Here is a 19506-nt window from a genome sequence, read left to right as displayed (position 1 = left end):
TCTTTCCATAGACCATCGTTGCAGCTCTGTTCAGGAGGGTGAACCAGTCAGGCAGCAAACCATTTTGATCAGGCAGTATGTAGGGCAGCTAGAGGCAAGGAGGGACTGGAAAATAAGGGTAAGTAAACAGCTTGTTGCAGTGATATGCGACCTGATCCTGTGTTGTGGTTTGACACAAAGAGTGGTGTGGACAGTACTCTGTAGATACGAGAACTGGGACATAAGAACACAGGGTTTGTAGCAGTTAAGTAAACTGGGTAAAAAGGGGCAGAGGAAAGTGCATAATCATATATTTTTAATGTTAAATAGTGATCTATAGAGGAACACTGTTCTCTAGAGAACTTCATTATGAGCCATATTGTAGAGAAATAGCTTAACGTCTTGGTGCAAAACGTCGACATCTGCTGGACAAACTTGGTATTGCATCTGTATAGATGATTTATATCTGACACTGGGATGAATACGTCATAGTACAAGCAGGTTACTCAATTACAAGTAGAACTACTGTTATTAAAAAAAATGCTGAAGTAAAAGTACAACATGTTCACTACACTTAAACACAGAGTATAAGTTGGTGTTTCCACTTTTCCAAATTTGATATACTTGTAGGTAACACACAGAAAGTCATCTTATAGATACTTTTTGTGCATGTTTGGGATTGGAGTAATCTAAAAGTAGTTACATTACTCTCATACTGGGAGACTTGGATCACTGAATACATTTTTTAACTAGTAGTGGCGCCGAAATACATTTTAAAAGTAACCCTACCAACCCTGATTACACAATGTAATGCTTACTGAAGTAGGAAAAAAACTACAGACATGAAAAAATACCAAAAGTAGCACCCAAAGTTGTTGCAATTATTTACTTTCACCCCTCATATTAGTATGTAAACTAATAATATGTGTATTTGTAACTGTCTAGAAACCCAAAGTTAAAACTGTATATTACAACATAAATTCTGAAAATATTATAGCTGGGAGAGACGCCTGATAGGGGAGAGGATAGAAAGTTGGATCAGTCTCATTTTTTAATCCCAGAAAGAACGAGGTGCAGATAACTGAGGAAGACGTCGGCTTTAAGAAAAGGAAAAAGATATAGTGAGAAGTCAGAGATTCCCCACAGTCCTGACGTGAACAGGGATTTCTCAGGATCTAGGTCACAGGTAATCAGGAGCTATTGGGTCCACCTGTGATTCATGTTTTCCCTGCAATCAGTCAGCTGGGAGACTATATAAGGAGGCTGCAGTTCCCCTGCTCAGGCTGGATGTGTGTTTTTACTATCAGTTGGCTCTTTTTCTTTTTTCTTTTTTTTTCCCCCGATCAGTGACTCCCACTTCACCTTTGGGTTTTTTGTTCGTCCACCTAATGGGGTTAATTTTATTCCCGCCACCACCACCAAGTGACCAGTTTGCTTTGCGCCTGTTTCTGATTTGTGGAGTGCTTTGTTAGTTTCCCGACCGGCGGCCCCTGTCCTTTCTGGGGAAACAGTAAAGAGCAATCTTTAGATTAACCCTCAAGTCACCATTTAACCAAATCATTTTTTTTTTCTTTTTCCATTCTTTAATCAACATTTTCCTCGGGGGTTTATCAAGTTTGGATAATTTTTTGCTGTAAATCGGGGTGCCTAAAAAGGAAAATCATGATCTGCCATCAGTGATTGATTATTGCATTTAAATCAATAACAAGCACCCCGTTACTTTTCCACTTAAGCCAGTTTATTTTAAACAGTCCAAAATCGCAAAGCAAGTTTCACAATCTGTGCAGCATACACAACCGTGTGTTTAGTATGCTTGAGGAAAAACACAAAAAACGTATTAATGTAGAGGAAAACAACAGAGAAAACCTTCGCTTTGAGTTATGAGTTGCAGCTTTTTTGCTCTTTTTCATCATGGTTTCTCACCGATACAATAAAATGCTGAAAGTTTAAGTCACGAGTAACATGAGCAAGTTTGGTTTAATTTCCCCCTGAAACACCGGGAAGAACACAACAAAAAAAGCAACCTTTTATTTAGTATATATCATATGTGTATAAAATCTAATAATTGCTTTTTTCCTCCTAGATTCTGTATGAACTATATACCCTGTGTGTAACATGAAAGATGCTTCTTTCTAAATTAATGTTTAAATTAATGTTGAAGAATATTACCACTGAATTATAGCACAAATATATTATACATAAAAGTTCAGTCACTGTCTGCGCTCGTATGTTAAAAACTTTTAGCACTCTCTGTGTTTCACTGCACGACTCACATACGTCTGTAAGGATGAGCTGTTCAGTGTGCTGGAACACGTTACAGCTGTGTGTTGGTCTGTGTATGTGTGTGTGTGTGTGTGTGTCACAGGACTGCGCTGTTTGCCTCTCTTTCCACTATTATCATTTTTTGTATTTTTTTTTATTATTATTATTATTATTACTGTTATTATTACTGTTATTTATTCTTGCTTCGAGCATTTTGCTTTGTTTGTTGCATCACAAATCCCACTTTTGTAGAACTTTTTTTCTTTTCATCCATTGCTCACTGAAAATATATCCTAAAAAGTGACATACTGAAAATAATAGCATTTCTAAATAAATGAAGTAGAAGGGTGTAAATCTTAGTGGTTGAATATGGTCACTATTGTAATGCAAAATTTAAAGAAAATGTTTTGAGTAAAAATACTCTTTGTTAGATTTTGCTGACTTTTGTTTTCAAAACATTATTATTATTATTATTATTATTATTATTATTATTATTATTATTATTATTATTATTCCATTTATCACATTCTGTACACTTCCATGACATAACACCATATTTTATTTACATTAAATTAGGTGTTTTGCATAATGTCCCGTTTCCCTGTAATTAAACTTATAGTGTCTTTGTTGCAAAAAAACCCCACAGATTTAAATTGCTTAATTTATATTTTTGTTAGCTCATTAACAGTTTTAGATTTAGAAAGTGTGTCGTATCATCATTTAAAATGTAGTTGTTATTTACAATTTGTATTTCCTCCAGTGGTGTAATTTTCTGCAGCAGGTTAAAAATGCCTTGACTTTGAGGGTTTAACTATTTTCATACAGTTCTTTCAAAACTATTACTAAAGAATAGAAATAAAAAGTCCCGGAAATAAATATTGTCTAAAATCTTTATTTAAAAGTTTAATACAGCAAATAAATTCATGTGAAGATTTTAAAATCCAAGTGATCATACGCTTAATGCTTCTGCATCCCATGTTTCACACTCACCAATACTTTCCCTAAAAAAAAATCACTCAATGAAATACCAACAGATGGAAACATGTCGCTATATCTGTTCAGTTTTTTTTTTTTTAATATATATATCAATATCCAAACATTTAAAATATAATTCTCAGACTCTCAACTCTGACTTTGTCAAAAGCTTAAAATAATTACCTTCAAAGCTTATTGCATCACATGCTTAATGTTTAGCAGCCGGCAGAAGAGCATTATTGTTTGAGAAAGAGTTACAGGGAGACTTATCGTCCAAAAATATAGTTTGTGCAAATTTTAAATTACAAAGTGAGCTATTTGTGCAAATAAGCTTCTGCATACTTGGGTGATGGAGTTCTCAGCAGACCTTGAGTTTGTCCTTGTTGAGAAGAAACTTGTCCAGGTAGCTCTGCACCTTCGCCAGAGTCAGGTAGAGGTGAGTGTCGGGGAACGAGCTGTTGCCGACCTCTCCTCTGGGTTTGTCGTTGACGGGACAGTTCATCGTGACGGCGAGGGAGCGCACCAGTCCCTCCAAGCTGGAGACGTCAGCCTGGATCTGATTGAGGGATTCTGGGCTCCTCAGCTCGTTGTCCAGAAGTGCGAGGTTGTAGCTGATGTTAGTTAGTCCGTTAATGGAGGGAGCGCTGAATTCTATCTGTGGAGCGACAGGCAACTGAGGAAGAGAGGAGGAACTTGTGAACTTTTATATCAGGAGGTTGCTTTAACTGTTTCCACCACGTACATCAACACTGTGCATACCTTTGCCCTTAGTATCCTGATGTGGACGAGGGTTGTCTGAGCAATGTTAGTTATGCTCCTAATGGTATTTCTGATGGAGTCACTCCTCTTGGGAAGGCTCGAGCAGCCGTGGGCCACCACCAGGGAGACAAAGAGAACGGCTGGAAGGATCTTCATCCTAGAAAAACAAATAATACAAAAATGAATTACATGAATCACAACATAACACAGAATCTGCACAATTACAGAGATTTTTTTGCAAAGAAATATCTTATTTTCCCCTTCAAATGTAGAGGCAGCACATTACTTGTATTGTTTTTATTGCTCATATATAATGTAAAGTATATTTAGGCTTACCTGTGTTTTTGGCTGTGCTTCTGGTGACAAAGAGATGTGTCAAGTGCCTCCTCGTAGGTTTCACCCACCCATTTAAATAGTCTGCTCTGAACCTGAGGTTTGCCTCTGCCCCTTCTCCTCCTCCCTCCCCGATTCAAACCTGACCCTGACCACCGCAGGTTGACTTATCAACATTCTCCGACTGTGAAAGACATGTTTTCACAATTAAAAAGAAAGATAAATTACAATAATCTGACTCAGTCTCTTGGAAGTGACGTGTGCTTTTTGACGGTTTGTTTTCCCCAGTGAGGGGATTTCACCAAATGCATGCGTGTGATATAAGCCATTTGAAAAAAAAAAAATAATTATTTCAATGTTAACAAGGCGTGATGGAAAATGTGAATGTGTAGGTAGATTGTAGCAGCGGAAACCCACTAATACCCATTTTTGCGACTGGAGATGAAAAGAAAGACGGAGTATGTGTATGTAGAAACATGAGAAACATGTATATGCCATTTTGTGATATAGAATAAAGGCAGTGAGTCATCATCTGGATTTTTTGTACATGTGTCCTTTATTCTTAAGACATACCTGGAATGTGGGCCTAAATAATTGTCTATGCTGGAACGTGGTGCCTATGACGTCTTCCACATGTTTATTGTTGTTGTTAGAGACAAAAGTGGCAACGGGAAGTTAAAAAAAGAAAACATAATGACGGCACACGGACAGTTCGTAAACTGTGATGTTTTTTTCCGGAGGTGTTTCTCAAGGCCTAATGCTCCTGTCACTAAACTTTTGTGTGTTTGTATGTAATTACTGTGTGAAAGAGAGTAGACCACATTCTCCATTTTTGTTCCACTGCAGCATTGTTCCTTGAACGCTGATGCAGTGTTTCTGCAGTTTGAGCTCCCTTTTTGTGACCAACAACAGAATTCCTAGCTAGTTAGCTAAGCCAGATACTCATTGCTCGCTAAAGTGTAGTTAAGTTGCTATTTGAGAGGAATATTTAGTGTCTAGCTAAAGTGGTGGTAGCTGAATGTGCAGGATGTTGCTTATGTGTTGGTACCTTTTTAGCTAAGCTGGATACTCAGTGTCCAGCTAACTTTTTGTAAGCTTCTTTGCTAAGCTAAATGCTCCCTGCCAGCTAAAATGTTGTGAAGATGTTTCTTACCTGGAAAATTTGAGTAGCACCTGGATGCAGGGTGAGAGTATACAGCCATGATAGTGGCGCTTTGAGCTTGTAGTTAGCAGCACTTAGCAAGTAATATCTACCAGGTTCACGCCTTTAGTTTAGCCTGTATGCATGCTAACACTTCGCAAGTACCTCTGAACACAAAGTGCAGCTGAGGTTTATGGTATTGTTGTTAATTTTACAGGAATTTTTAATAAATGATTGGATTGGGCAAATTAATATAGTGATAATAAGATGTTAGCTTGTTAGCTACAATGAATACTCAGTGTCTAGCTGACATGTCGTTAGTATGTTAGCTGAACTCAACACTTGTTTGCTTATTTATTTGGCTTGTTTAAAAGCGAACAGGTTAACATGTTGCAACGAGCCAATTGTGGTGATTTAACACTTCTTTCTTTTCGGTCACCATCTTTTTGGCCCAGATTGAGCAGTCTTAATGCTAGAAAGGCTGCTTCATGCCTGTGTCATGCAATAGGCTATGCAAGGCCTCTTAATTGGACAAAGGCTCTTACCCTGTGGGTGTAGCTTGCTCTTAATGCACTCACTTTCCCCTGGCTGACCTGTAGGTGTTCACCTGCTGTGTGTTGATGCCACAGAAATTACCTCGAAAGGAGGCTAAGTATGCCAGTGTCCGACATCCAAGTCTTGGCTGTTTCCTGGGTGAGAGGCTCCTCAGAGTTGCACTTGAACACACTTGAATTTTTGTTTTCTTCTTGTGGGCACAAAGACAATAAAGACATGTTTTGGATGCCTCTCGTAAATTCCAAAACACACTTGCGTATGCAGATTCCTCCAGTCAGGTGGCTAACCTGTCTTTAAGACGCTCTTGTTGGCAATTAAAACTTCTAGTCACAACTTTTGCTGCTATGTTTACTTCTGGTTACCGTGGAGAAGCTGTAGCGACACATACTCCTGTCTCGATGTGCTGAGCAGGTTCAGTCGCCTTCACGTCATGTTACACTTAATGTGCTGACCTGTTTCTGTGACTGATAAATTTATTGAGGTGGTGGAACCATTGGCTAAGTTTACTGCTGACTTTTTTTTTAGCTCCGAGTGCAAGGGGAAAAAAAAAAAGTGACCGACATTTAAAGGTGGATTAAAAACACTAACAAGAGTGTAATGATGTGGCCCAGAAAATGTCCTTTTAGTGAGTTTCTGATGGTATTTTGCTTCTTAATCCCCAAAAAGATGAGAGTTTATATTTGTTTCCTAATAACTACAAGTGAGACAGTGGATTAATTGTATTTCTCTGTCACTGACCTGTGAACTACTCCAGTAAACTTTTCCTTGTTGCCTCCCCTTCGAACCTCCCTGCTAATTGAGACCACATTACAGATTCGCCAACTCAGTAGCATGAGATTTCCAGACATTCTATTACTCTCAACAGTTTGTTAACATAATCATGTAACGGGAGCGCGCCAAAACATGAAATCTGCTTTTCATCCAGTCTGGCTGGCTGCACTCACCATCTTTTGTTTGAGGAATATAATGTGACGCAGATGGAAATACTTTGCCTCTGAAGTGCATGATACAAGGAGGCAAAAAAAAAACAAAAACAGGGGGCTCAAGAGGAGGAGCAACTTCTTGGAATAAGGGATTTAGTCAGTTCCAGTAAGCTGACATGGCGCACACACCCCTTCTATGCTTTTAGGGAACCACTGGGAACAAACGGTGTATGACTTGGCGGCACAGGAAACAGTTGTGGTTTAATACACATCACGAAGGAATGAGAGTGATTGGACAGTGAAGTTGAAGGGAACTGTCAGACAGCTGTGTGTTTTCCCTGAAACCTCGCAACCTCAGAAAAACATATCAATCGATAAAAATGAAGTAATTTGCAGCCACGTGTCGGCTGCGGTGGATGTCTCGACCACATCAGTGCCATGGCTCTATGGATGGCAATGCCAGTTGGGCCATCACAGACAGTCGCGATCCCGCAGGATGAAAAATGGCTTTGGTAACCCCATAAGTTTTCCTCTAGTACCACCACCAGGTTGACGTGGGTATCTTTACAACTTTCAGATGGATTGCCATGGAATTTATAAACATTATTACACCCCTCAAATAAAGTCTAAGTATTTGGGTAGTCCTTTACACTTAAAAAGTTCACAATTTGAATTTAAAGGAACAACATTCCCTTTAACCTCAGCTGCACTTCATATTTACTGGTACTTCAAAAGCGTTAGCATGCTAACAGGCTAAACTAAAAGAGAAAACCTGGTAAATATTTGGTTACTTGCTAAACATCAGCTTTTTAGCATGTAGATGCTCCTCCAGTCGTCCCTGTGAAGGTGTGTTGTTTTTTATTGTTCAGGGTGTTTAACGAACGTGTTGATAGCTACTTGAACCTCGATATGACAACAAGCTAACATGTTAGTCAGGCACTGAGTATTTAACTTGGCTAAGCTAATGACATATTAGCTAGATACCAAGCTCTCAGTTCAGCTAACAAGCTAAAACACATTAGCTAGAAACTGACCCTGCATTCACGTGCTCCTCAGTGTGGCCTAACGGCACATTTCAGCTTTGCTTACAACATGTCCATAGCTGTTTGAATATGTGTTAGAACAATCACTAACCAGTGAAATAAAGTGTTAATTTGTGAAAGTCCTCCATATATGATAGATTCCAAGTTGTTCCATCTTGAGTGGGCATTCATGTGAATTTTTCCAGCCGGGAACAGATTTTTCAGACTATTCCAACACCACATCAATGCAGTAATCCAGTTAAATTGTCTTTCTAGCTACCTAAATGCAAAAAACATAGCATTTGCTCGTCCCCTTATACATGTTTCTCATTTTAAAGTCAGAGAAAATGACGAGCGTACCAATTAATGTTGCTAAAAACAAGTGGTTGCTCTCGGAAGTGATGAAACCTCATCTCCGGTGACCTGCGTGAACACCCGGTATTTCACCCCGTCCTGCCAGCAGAATGACTGGAAAACGATTTATTTTCTGCTCTGTCGACTCATGTCACTTCTCTTTTTATTATTGGTCTTCAGGCAATTAAATGTAATCACGTCACCGAGTTGAAAACAGTTGACAGCGCTTGGCAAAAACACCAAGACTGAGCACCAAAACACAGAACAGATCTTAGAAAAGGCAGAGAGCCATGAATAGCAAACATGACGGCATATTTTGTTACAGCAAATGAGACAGTATTATTCATCTCTCACACAATTTACTGTAACCTTTGATGTGAATGCGTCACAAGGAGGAGGCTTTCCGGTACGAGATTGATTATCTGATGGGGTAAAACCAGCTGTTCACCTGTTAAGTTTCCAGCTGGGACCTGTGAAAACCAAATCAGCTGTGTTTTGTGATGGAGCTGCACAGTGTGCCACTGGTTGCAGTTCACCAAACATCCTCTGGAGAGCTGCACACACCCAGAGATTCAATGAAGGAGTGTGTGTCTCAACTCTGCATGACATTCCCTCCTTTCATATTCATTTTACTTGAGAGCGAGCCTGAAATGATCGCCTGATGTAACACCTCAAAGAAATCACACATTTAAGGCCAAACGTTATTAAATCACAGTAGATCTTCAGCTGCAAGTAATGAAAATACACACAAACCTACTTCTTCTTTCCAAACATTATATTGTTTCACATAACATGGAGCAAAAGATACTGGAAGTCTGTATGAGTAAAAAAGAAATAAATCAATTTCAGTTATCTTTTGGACCATGGTTACAAATTACTTCATTACAAGTAGGAAGGGAGCAAATGTGCATCCACCAACCCACGTCCCTATCTGATGACACAGATGAGGCACTGCCCTATATCCCACGGCGATGCATGACACACAAATCGCTAGGCCACGGCGACTGTGATTTAACTGGGGGATTGCTAGCTCCGATCTGAAGGTCAGTCGGAGATTTTTTAGGTCAATTAGTGGACGCAGAGGCCCGGTCTACCGGAAAACGCGTCACCCTTATTAGACCGTGTGATACTGTAGGCGACCACGAGGCAGGAAGAGTCAGTGGTGTAGTGCTGGATTAGTTGGAGCTGATGTTGGACTATCAAATCAAATTTACTTCCAGATTTATTTTTATAAAGATGTTTTAACTGAAGCAAAACAGAGATTTTTTCCATGATCAGATACACAGAGATAAACTAACAGAGCACCTTTTCGTCCACGACCCCGGATGCTAATTTGTTCAAACATTTTCTTTTCTATTTTCTACTTTGGTTCTCCACTTACAGACTTACAGGTGCAATATGCAAGAATCTTAGTTGAAAACATTCACAAACTGAACTAAAGATACCAACAGAATGTGATGAATTAACACTTTTGACATCACAATGTCTATGTATTTTATTACAGAGATATTTACTGAAGTTAGCATGCTAGCCCTGTCCTGTATCAGTCCTGAAACTCGTGTGCTAGCGGTGTAAACACTCCTGAGCTGTCAGTCCAGACTGCCACTAGCTGCACAGCTAACTGAGCTAACTAGTTAAGTCAGCTACAGCTAGAAGCAGTTAGTTGTTACCCTGGTAATATGCTGCCCCCCAATTTGACCTTTAACTAGTCAGTGCATTGATCTTTTTCGAATCACTCCAGCAGCTGTAGTGTTTCTTTACTCGATCTTTAAGGAGGCAGATTTATGTTCAGCTTCACTGATACTTTAATGTGAAACAATTCCTTAGAAGAGTTTTAGAAATAACAGTTAATCTATTTATTTTATGAGTTATAACTGCATTATTACTTCATTTGTGTAGGGTTGGTCATGCGGTGAAATGTTTACCTTCAGAAACTGCACAAAAAAGTTTAAAAATTGTTAAATATTTATCATAGGAATGTTTATATCGGTTACAATATATTGGAAAGACACAAAGACGGTACAGCATTTTATCTTGATTTTATTTCAGAATCAGAGATACTCTTGAAGAGGAAACCGGGGATATTACACTTGGACTTCCTAGAATACAAATATCAAGCTATAGATGGATTATAAACAGAGAAGGATAGAAAGAAATAACAGCTCATGACACTAATGAGAAAAAGTCCAGCTCACTAAACATGTTAATGGCAGCAGTCGCTTTGAAGAGGAGTGAATTTGAATAAAATAAAACGTAAACATGGGTGATCACACAAACACAACATCACTTTATAATAATCATTTAAAGAAAGTGGTAAAATTGCTGTCAATTAAGCATTAGTTAATGGTTATTTAACTGTTAACTAACAATGAAATGCTTTACAAACCTTTTATTAAGCAGCTGTAAAGGTTTATAAATGTCAATTGCAACTTCATCATGGCCAGCAAAATAACATTTATAGATGAACTACACAGAATTACTTAAACAGTTACGAAGTATTATAAATAACAATGTCACCCTTACAATAAACAGTGTCTTAAAGGGGCACTCTGTAGTTTTGCAGAAGAAATTCCAAAATATCTGTTTTTTCCAAAACTGAATAAACAAGCATAAAAAAGGTCATGATCATCATAAAACAGTATGAAACTGTGTTGTCCTTTAAGGTCAGTTTGTTTATTCATTGACGAAAACAAAGAGTTTGTTTATTTATTTTGTTTAAAAAATGAGTAAATGAAGATCTTCTGATTTAACTACATAGTGCACCTCTAATAAATACTTCATAAAGCGTTACACTGTTTGTTAACAGTCAGACTAATGTTTAGTTTAACATAAACTTGTGTAACCAGATGGAAATAAATACTTTTTAATAAGAGATGCTACACATCTTCCAACATTCAGCAGCGTCACATGTGCCTGTGCTGTACGTACAGTACGTACACAACAATATAAACGCTCCCTGAGTGATGAAGTTATCCGATTAGCGTAAGTGAAGTGTTCTCGTCAGTGGACGGAAACCGCCTCGGGTTCTGACGTACGGAAAGCACATTGTGAAGGCTCCTGGGTTTGGATAAATAATCATGTTTATGTAACACAGTGCGTCAAAGGCTTGGAGCTACACGTACATTTTCCCTCAGCTCATTTGTTCGCTGAGTGCATCCTATTTATGTTGTGTAGGGAGGTAATTCTATAAACAACTGACCTGTGTACAATATACGTACGTTTATAATTATGTCATGAACCGGAAACTCCTATAGGATATGACATTGTGTGTATTTGACAAGTAAATAATCTCAAAATATAAGCTTTGTAATGAAATGTACTTCAAGAAACCAGAAGAAAAAACAAAATATTGTCTACTGATTGGATTTTTGGAATTTCTCTGGAATTCTGCGACATTCTGTTCATCCAGTTATATCCAGTTATCCACATACCAGAGATGACGAAAAAGTGAAATGATTTTTGTCATAATTTGACAAAAAAAAAACAACTTTAACTTTTCATGGTACAGAACGAGGTGCTTCAACCATACATGAAGGAGTAAATAACATGATGACTGTACAATTTTCCTTGGGAGGTAAAAAGCCGTGAAATATAAAAAAATATCTCAAAACAATATCTGTTCACAAAATCCACATCTGGATCGTTTCAAGCCTTCAATAACTCATCACATTGTTTAGTCTGCACCTGCTCCTGTGTTGTAATACTTATAAGAATATATTCCGACACAGTTGCTAGGTACCTTTTAATAAAAATGTCAGCATCCCAATCTGAACATCATAATATTAAAGTAATGTAACTTGATTTGTGTTACGTTAGATAACCTCTATACCAAATATATGTAAATAAAGTTCCCACAGACTCCACAGTGATGCTGTGTGAGACTCATGAAGTGTTGTCATGTGCTCACATTCATGGTTACAGACTAAAATGTCATTCTTCTTCCTTTTCAACTTGTAATCCTGTTAGTAATACTCTTTTTTATTGAATATATCTGTAATTTAATCTTGATCTACATCCTTTTTTTCTGTAACTGTAACTGACAGTCACCCTTTCTTCTACCCTGAGAACATCATCCTTTCACATGTATTCCGTTACTCCCCGAGCCTAAATACAATACAATGACTGTGCTATTTGCCGAATGAGTTAAAGTTAAGAGATGGAAGAGAAAGCTCTTATAAACTTGCAGTTTTTAGTGTGGACACACTACAGAATGTATCTGCACTGTGAAATTAAATACTGCAAGTGTTTTCTTGGATGTTAATTCCAATATAAGGGAACTAAAGGAAGTGTAGCTTTTCGATCTGACATCATTGTGAGTGAAGCTGCTGTGTGAGCTGTCTTTTTCTTTCTGTAACAAGAGTCTGCCATCGGATTTTTCTCAGGTTGCCTTCCTCTGGTTAAGACATATGTTCTGCCACATCCTGTGCTCTGTTTTTCAAACACTTCCTGTTTCAAAAAAAAAAAAATCTGATTCTTGTGTTTCACAACCCAACTGTGATCAAGCCTTTGACAATCTCAGATTTCCACTGATCTTTTCCGAGCACTACGCGTGGATGAGAGATACTCACAGCCCCGTCGGGGGAGAATGAAAGGCGATGTCTGCTTCCGATGCCAGAATCCAGTGCAGATACTTTTTGGGGTAAGGGCTTCCTGGCTACTGCCTTAGGAACAGCAAGCCCAGACCGCAAAAAGACCCACAAAGGACAGATAATTTGACGTTATCCTCTTGAGGTGATCTCGTCAGCATCTGTAGAAAGAATGAAGGCCATCAGGAGGGCTTTCGGAAGCAGGTAGTGTACAATGTGGATGGAAACTTCTGGACACCACTCACATGGTGAAGTGTTATCAACAGAAAATATGTCAAAACCACAACATCACAACACGATACAAGTGAACCACAGATGAAACCAGTTAACTCTGTTCCTGGTCGTCTGGATCCACAATCTTTCATAAACAACTGAATCTTCTGGAAAAGGCTTTTGGTTCCCTATTGGGACGCCTCACTTTTGACTGAATCTCCTCTTTTTTGACACGAGTTCCCATCTGTCTCAAAGAGTTTGAACTATTCCTCCTGTTAAACACCATTCATCCATCATCCATGCACAGAGAGCCCAGTGGGTGTCATCCACAAAAACATCTCTTGCTGTTTTCTTAAAGAAAAAGTTTGCCCTTAAATGAAAATCCACTCTGCTCACCCTTATGCTGACTGAAAGTTGGTTGAAGTTCCGAAGTCCACGAAACATTTCTGGAGATTCACAGCAACAGAGCGTTGCAGCATTCTCAAAAGGTTGATGTAGACTTGTTCGAAAATGTTAAAAACAACCGGAAATACGTGAAATTGTGCCTTAAAGCTCATCCAGCATAATCCAAGTGAGATCTGAAACTGATCTGAGATGGGATGCAAGCTAACACTTTTAGCCTAGCAGCTACACTGAAGATTTCAGCTTGAAAAAGAGTGTAAATAACATCTTTTCAATTTAATGTGAGATAACAGGGCTTCCAGAGACTTTGATTACGCTGTACGAGCTTAATGGAGCCATTTTCTATCATTTTTTGATCATTTTAAAACAAGTCCCCATCCATTTCAGCTGTTTAAAAGACTGCTGCACCAGCTTGCTGTGAAGCTCCAGAAAAGTTTTGCAGACTACAAAACGTTCCATCTGCATGAGAGTGAGTAGATAACGATTGGATTTTCACTTTTGGGTGATCCTTTCCTTTAACAAATGTCCCAAAAACACAAAAAAAGTGGGATTTATCGTTGTTATATTGTTACACATGTGTATGTGATGCTGTAAGGCCGAGGGATGATAGGTGATGATGATCAACAGTGATGGAACACAACGTACAGATGCTGTCAGTTCTGCTACATCATAATAAATGCAGCATCACCGTCAGCATTAATTAGCCAACTTCATGCATCCTCCTCATCAAACGATAAACGGGATGATGTCACAAGTTTGACTGTGGGTCTTGACAGCAGCTTCCTGTTTGTTTCCAGCACACACACGGTGCGATCTGTGGTTGATTACATGAAGCTGATCAGGGATCTGATTCACAGTGGGATTTTGGTCATAACTCCAACAAAAGACAGTCTAGTTCGTCAGGAGACCCTCGTTAATCTGAACGCTATTAAGCACCTCGGCAGCAAAATGATGTACAACCGAACTGCTGTTAATAAAGCCTCTCTGGCTGATAGGAAGCAACTTTTAGGAGGTTTTAGATGGGTGTCAGGTACATGTGCAGAAACTAAAGAAGCTGGAGATGATGTTGAGTTTCAGTGTCTAACCTCAAACCATCAGCAGCTGGCATCGTATGTTCCTGCAAACCACAGATATGTTGAAACTTTACATATCTGTATGTGTCAGTTGTCATCTTTGTATCAGGACAGCACTGTGCTTCAGGTCTGGTTACACTTAAGCACAAAAAATACTTGGTTTAGGTTTGGAGAAGATGACATTTTGGTGTAAAATCCTGCTTTTGTTGATAAAAACGTGGTCCCCGTGTAGTATGAATAAAATGTATACATTTAACATATCTGTGTTTTGCAGAAGTGTACAATGCCAACATTTTATTCTGTTGACCGGGCTGATGACCTTTACAGTACCTTCATGCTGAAGAGTTTCAGGAAAGAAGAAAAATTAACATGACTTTACACTTCAAGATCAACTTTGATCATGGGAAGTTGCATTTTACGCCATTTTGGGGTCATTTTTTACAAACTTCTTTAAATGTATTCAAGTTTGTCTGCTTCTGCAATGAGTAAAATTAAGCAGTGAAACGACATGGACGTGCTCGTCATGTTCAGAATCCGGATGAGACCTTAAAAACTGCCTCTAATGAATCAAGCGTGTTCTTCCCTCAATGACTGATTACCAGACGAACAAAAAAAATCTCAAAGATGACACAAGCAGCAGATTTAATAATTCGAGGGCTCTTTCCTGACAAATTTAAGTCCATCTTCTGCTCTCTCTTCCAAAACCTGCAGAAATGTGTCAAGATGTGTTCACGTTAGAAGACATCTTGTAGGAAAAATCAGTCCCTTTCTCATTTTGAGCATGCCGAAACAGCGTTCAGCCATCAGGGTACACCTGAGCATCTCCATCGCTTCTTTTCACCTGATTAAAAATTTCTTCAGTGTTGGCCAGGAGTCCCACATCATAATGATAAAGAAGAAGACAGTGTTGTCTTTTCCTTTAATGTTAAACCCTCATGATGTGACACAAACTGCTCTCCATCACCACCACATCCAAGGCCCTCAGCTTTCCTTACATTACAGAAAACAATCTCACCCAGAACAGCCCCACAAACATCAGCTTCCTTTGAATTTGGTTGCTCGGAACACTGAAATACAGCTTGAATGTTTTCTGTCCCTAATATTAAAGACTACATCAACTTATAAGACTGTTGCTTTGGAGAACAAACAAATCCCTCGAACCTGCTTCACCACCTGAAACACACTCCGAATGATTTCATTCAGTCCACCATAAAAAAAATAAATTAAAAAAAAAATCACGCTCACGGTTTGAAATTTAGGTGCCAAAATTCACAGTCAATGAGGAAAACTGCACAAGATGCAACAGGAACTGGATGAACTGTTTCACACCCACAGACTAATGTGTCCAAAAGTATCATTTCCAGCTTCTAGTCTCCAAAACTCAAGCAGCACAAATCTCAGAGATCTGCCCAGATGTTTCCAGACATCAGCTTCTGCCTCGTCAGACCTCGCAGACCAAGTTACAGCCATCATTATGAATAAAAGTACGCCAAACTCAACCGCAGATCTACATCTCCCCTGATCACAGGTGCTGAAAAGCTGATTACAGCTGCAGATCTGGTGAGCTAATCTCCCGGCTAGATCTGAATCTTTTTTGAGAAACCGACGCCAGGGAGAAGGAGAACCAGTGTTCGGTCGCCACAACCGCGTTCCACCATCATGAGCCAGACACTGCACCTTACTGTGAGAAGAAGAAGAAGAAGAAGAAGAAGAAGACAGCAGAAAACGCAAAACGCCTGGCTGCCTCTCTCAGCGCCACTCCATGCCACACCCTTGTGATAAAATAAATGCCTGCAAAGCAAAAGCTCCAGGGCCTAAATCATTCTTTTTAACCAAAGTGTATGTATCTCAGCCGAGGTGTATTTTTGATCTCATCGGTCACATTTTAGATGCTATTTGACCACAGTTCCTCACTCCCGTCACATTTATGTCTTCTGTTGTCCATTAGAGCCCTGCTGAAGGTGTGTTCATGCACAGTCTCTGGATTTAGGATGCAGATGTCCCATAGACAAATGTGCATGTTCCTGATATTTGAGTTTCTGGGATGCTTTTGCATCAGAGCAGGGGAGTGTGAGATCGGGGGGCAGGTATTCAACACATGCAGTCCCTGCAGATAAATAAAAACAAATGTCTTGAAAGTTACAGCTCAAAGCATAAATCCAGAATCCTGCATCAGACACTCAGCTCAACTGTGAGTGTAGATCCACTCTATGTGTATGTGCAGGCCTACATCCTGAAATTTCATGCTCCAGTAAAGAACAAGTTCATAAAAGGTTTTTATTTATTTATTATTGTAAAAGATTTTTGTTTTTTTTTATTTATTTATTTTTTTAAAGGGGCCTTTGTGGTGCGTGTGTACCGGAGGAGGCGTGCGCAGCGGCACACATGACCACATCTGGCCGACTGATGCGGGCCCTGCGCCTGGATGTGGCTCTGTTACGTCAAGCAGCCGGGGCGGATAGGGACCGGCGGACTGGACCATCTGCACACGTAGGCATCTGCCACACTTACCTCACCACATGCGTCATAACTGGGGGAGGGAGAAGGAGGAGAAAAAAAGTGTCACATCCCCTTGTGCTCTTTCTCTAAATGTGTCCTACACTGTCCCGTGCTCGGCTGTTGGATTCAAAAGACGTTATTTGCGTGCACGTGGTTGTGTCTTCCGCAAAACAAAAAGGCCCCTCAACGTAGAAGTTCCTCCAGAGCGGGGGGTGGATGGATGGAAAGATGGATGGATGGAGGCAGCGCCGCTCTCCAGAGGTCCTGAAACACACACCGAGAGCTGTCCGTGGTGCTGGAACCAGCTCCGGCTGTCGTGGTGGTGGTGAACGCCCTGCGCTGGAGTCTGGGAGCCCAGTTTGTGGAAAAGAGGAGGAGGGGAGGTGGAGGAGGAGGTGGAGGAGGAGGGAAAGTGGTAAAAAAGGAAAACTCCAAACTGATAAATGCAATAAAAACAGCGATCAATGTGTGTGTGTGATGTTTTTGGAGGGGAGTGGGGAGCGGTGGAGTGGAGGAGGGGGGTGCAGCCTGGTGCATGAATTGGCACTTGTTGCCGGTGAGAAAGCCTCGCGAGTGGGCAACGTATGTGTGTGTGTGTGTGTGTGTGTGTGCGCGCGCTATAATTCTCGCTATTCTACTAACAGAAGTAAGGTTACTTCTTCTTCTTCTTCTTCTTCTGCTTCTTCCTCTTCTTCTCCAGGCGCACGACTGCCCTCCCCCACCCCCCCCAAACACACACACACACACACACACACACACACACACACACACACACACACACACACACACACACACACACGGCTGTGAAAAGTAGCCCTCTATATAAACGATGATCAACCAGCTCGATTTTAATCAAACTCACCGCTTATTATTTTTCTCTCTCTCCGCATTTTACGCACAGACATATCGACGCGCGTTCGACACGAGCGGACCCCTCTCACGCTCGTGTCCGGTATTTAAAAAAAAACAAAAAAAACATGTGTAATCATCGCACTTGAATGTCAGCATCACCCCCCGCCCCCCCTCCTCTGTCTTAAAAAAAAAAAACAAAAAAAAAAAAACACCGATGGATGCAGAATTTTCATCCGCGCGTCAGCCGCCGTAGACGGGGCACGTCCGCGTCCGCGCTGCGGTGGATCAACTCCGAGCGGATGGAAGTCTGCACTTTTCTCTCTTTGCTTAGTTTATATTTTACCCGATTGTGTGCTTTCCCCTCCTCTCTCCCCCCGCCAAACCCCCATCAGCAGCACACATCAACACGTCTCCACAACACACACAGACACACACACGCGCACACACACACACACCGGCCACTCACGCTTCACCGTCCAAACTCGGGGATTGAATTTCTCAATGGCACAAACACGGTCCAAGCACGAACAAAACAAACAAACAAACAAAAAAACAACACAGAATGGCAGCTTGTTGTTTCTTTTTTCCTCCTTTCTTTTACTCTCTCTCTCTCTCTTTCTCTCTCTCTCTCTCTCTCTCTCTCTCTCTCACACACACACACACACACACACACACACACACACACACACACACACACACACACACTAAAAGAAAACCCAAATAATAATAATAATAATAAAAAAAAACACAAAAGACGAGATAATAAAAATAGAAAGCGGGCTCACCCAGTCGTCACCGATCCGTGGCAGCGCGCATCATTTTTCTCGTCCCCCCCTTTTTTCCCTCCAATAATCCCTGGGAATTTGAACGGCACCCATTGATATGCAGCAGTAGGGTCCCCCCCCCACCCACCCCCCCATCACCATCACCACCACCTCCACCACCACCACCACCTCCTCCTCCTCCCCCCCTCTCTCTTCACCACCATCACCACCCCTCCACCTCCACCCTCTCACCCTCCTCTCTCTCTCTCTCTCTCTCCCTCCCTCCGTCCTCCTCCTCTCCCTCTCTCCTCTCTTTCCCAGACGTCAGTCGCGTTTCGCCTTCCCCGTTCGTTCACTTCGCCCCTTCGCGTTTGTTTTATTTTTTAAACCCCCCCCCCACCATCTCTCTCTCCCTCTCTCTCTCTTTCTCTCTCGCATCTTCGCCCTTAATTCTTAATCCATTTTTGTCCTCCTCCTCCTCCTCCTCCCCTCCTCTCTCCGGAAAATGCTGCAAAAACCTTCTAATGGAAGCCACTCAATTCCTCCAGTCTGCTTCTTGCTGGTGACCTGCATTGACGTCATTGCGTCATTAGGTTTCCCCTGGAAACACGGGAGAGCCAAAAATAGAAGCACATTAATTCAAACCCCAGGCTGGAGGGGGGGAGAGAAAGGGAAAGAGAGAGGGAGAGAGGGAGAGAGAGGGGGTAAGGGGGTAGTTGGGAGGCTGTTTTTTGGGGCGACTATTTCTTTCTATCAAATCCATAATCTTCTGACCCCCCCCCTCCATCCTCCCTCTCTTCCTTTCTCTCTGGTT

At 40.7% G+C, this 19506-nt stretch overlaps 1 protein-coding gene and 1 long non-coding RNA gene across 6 annotated transcripts; one reads left to right on the top strand and one right to left on the bottom strand.

The window, feature by feature from the left end:
• The first annotated feature begins 4 nt into the window (after window positions 1-4).
• LOC119032899 lies at window positions 5-17439 on the top strand. Its single transcript, XR_005079080.1, has 3 exons — window positions 5-118; window positions 16914-17067; window positions 17210-17439. It is a non-coding gene; the product is annotated as an uncharacterized LOC119032899 (long non-coding RNA).
• LOC119032896 (leptin-B-like) lies at window positions 2792-7136 on the bottom strand. 5 transcript variants are annotated; one of them, XM_037122519.1, is made up of 4 exons: window positions 5462-7071; window positions 4312-4492; window positions 3976-4132; window positions 2793-3889 (listed from the first exon to the last, which is right to left on the bottom strand). In XM_037122519.1, the coding sequence occupies exons 3-4, from the start codon at window positions 4129-4131 to the stop codon at window positions 3575-3577; spliced, it is 471 nt and encodes a 156-aa protein (XP_036978414.1). In that variant the 5' UTR covers window position 4132; window positions 4312-4492; window positions 5462-7071; the 3' UTR covers window positions 2793-3574. The 5 variants fall into 5 exon arrangements, with proteins under 5 accessions (XP_036978413.1, XP_036978417.1, XP_036978414.1 ...); XM_037122520.1 differs by having other exon boundaries at window positions 5995-7071; XM_037122521.1 differs by having other exon boundaries at window positions 6086-7071.
• Window positions 17440-19506: the final 2067 nt, after the last annotated feature.

The sequence above is a fragment of the Acanthopagrus latus genome, chromosome 14 (assembly GCF_904848185.1).
Source record: "Acanthopagrus latus isolate v.2019 chromosome 14, fAcaLat1.1, whole genome shotgun sequence".
In the NCBI taxonomy this organism is placed as follows: Eukaryota; Metazoa; Chordata; class Actinopteri; order Spariformes; family Sparidae; genus Acanthopagrus; species Acanthopagrus latus.
Note: the sequence above shows the minus strand (reverse complement) of the source record. Positions and strands in the feature narration are given on the sequence as shown.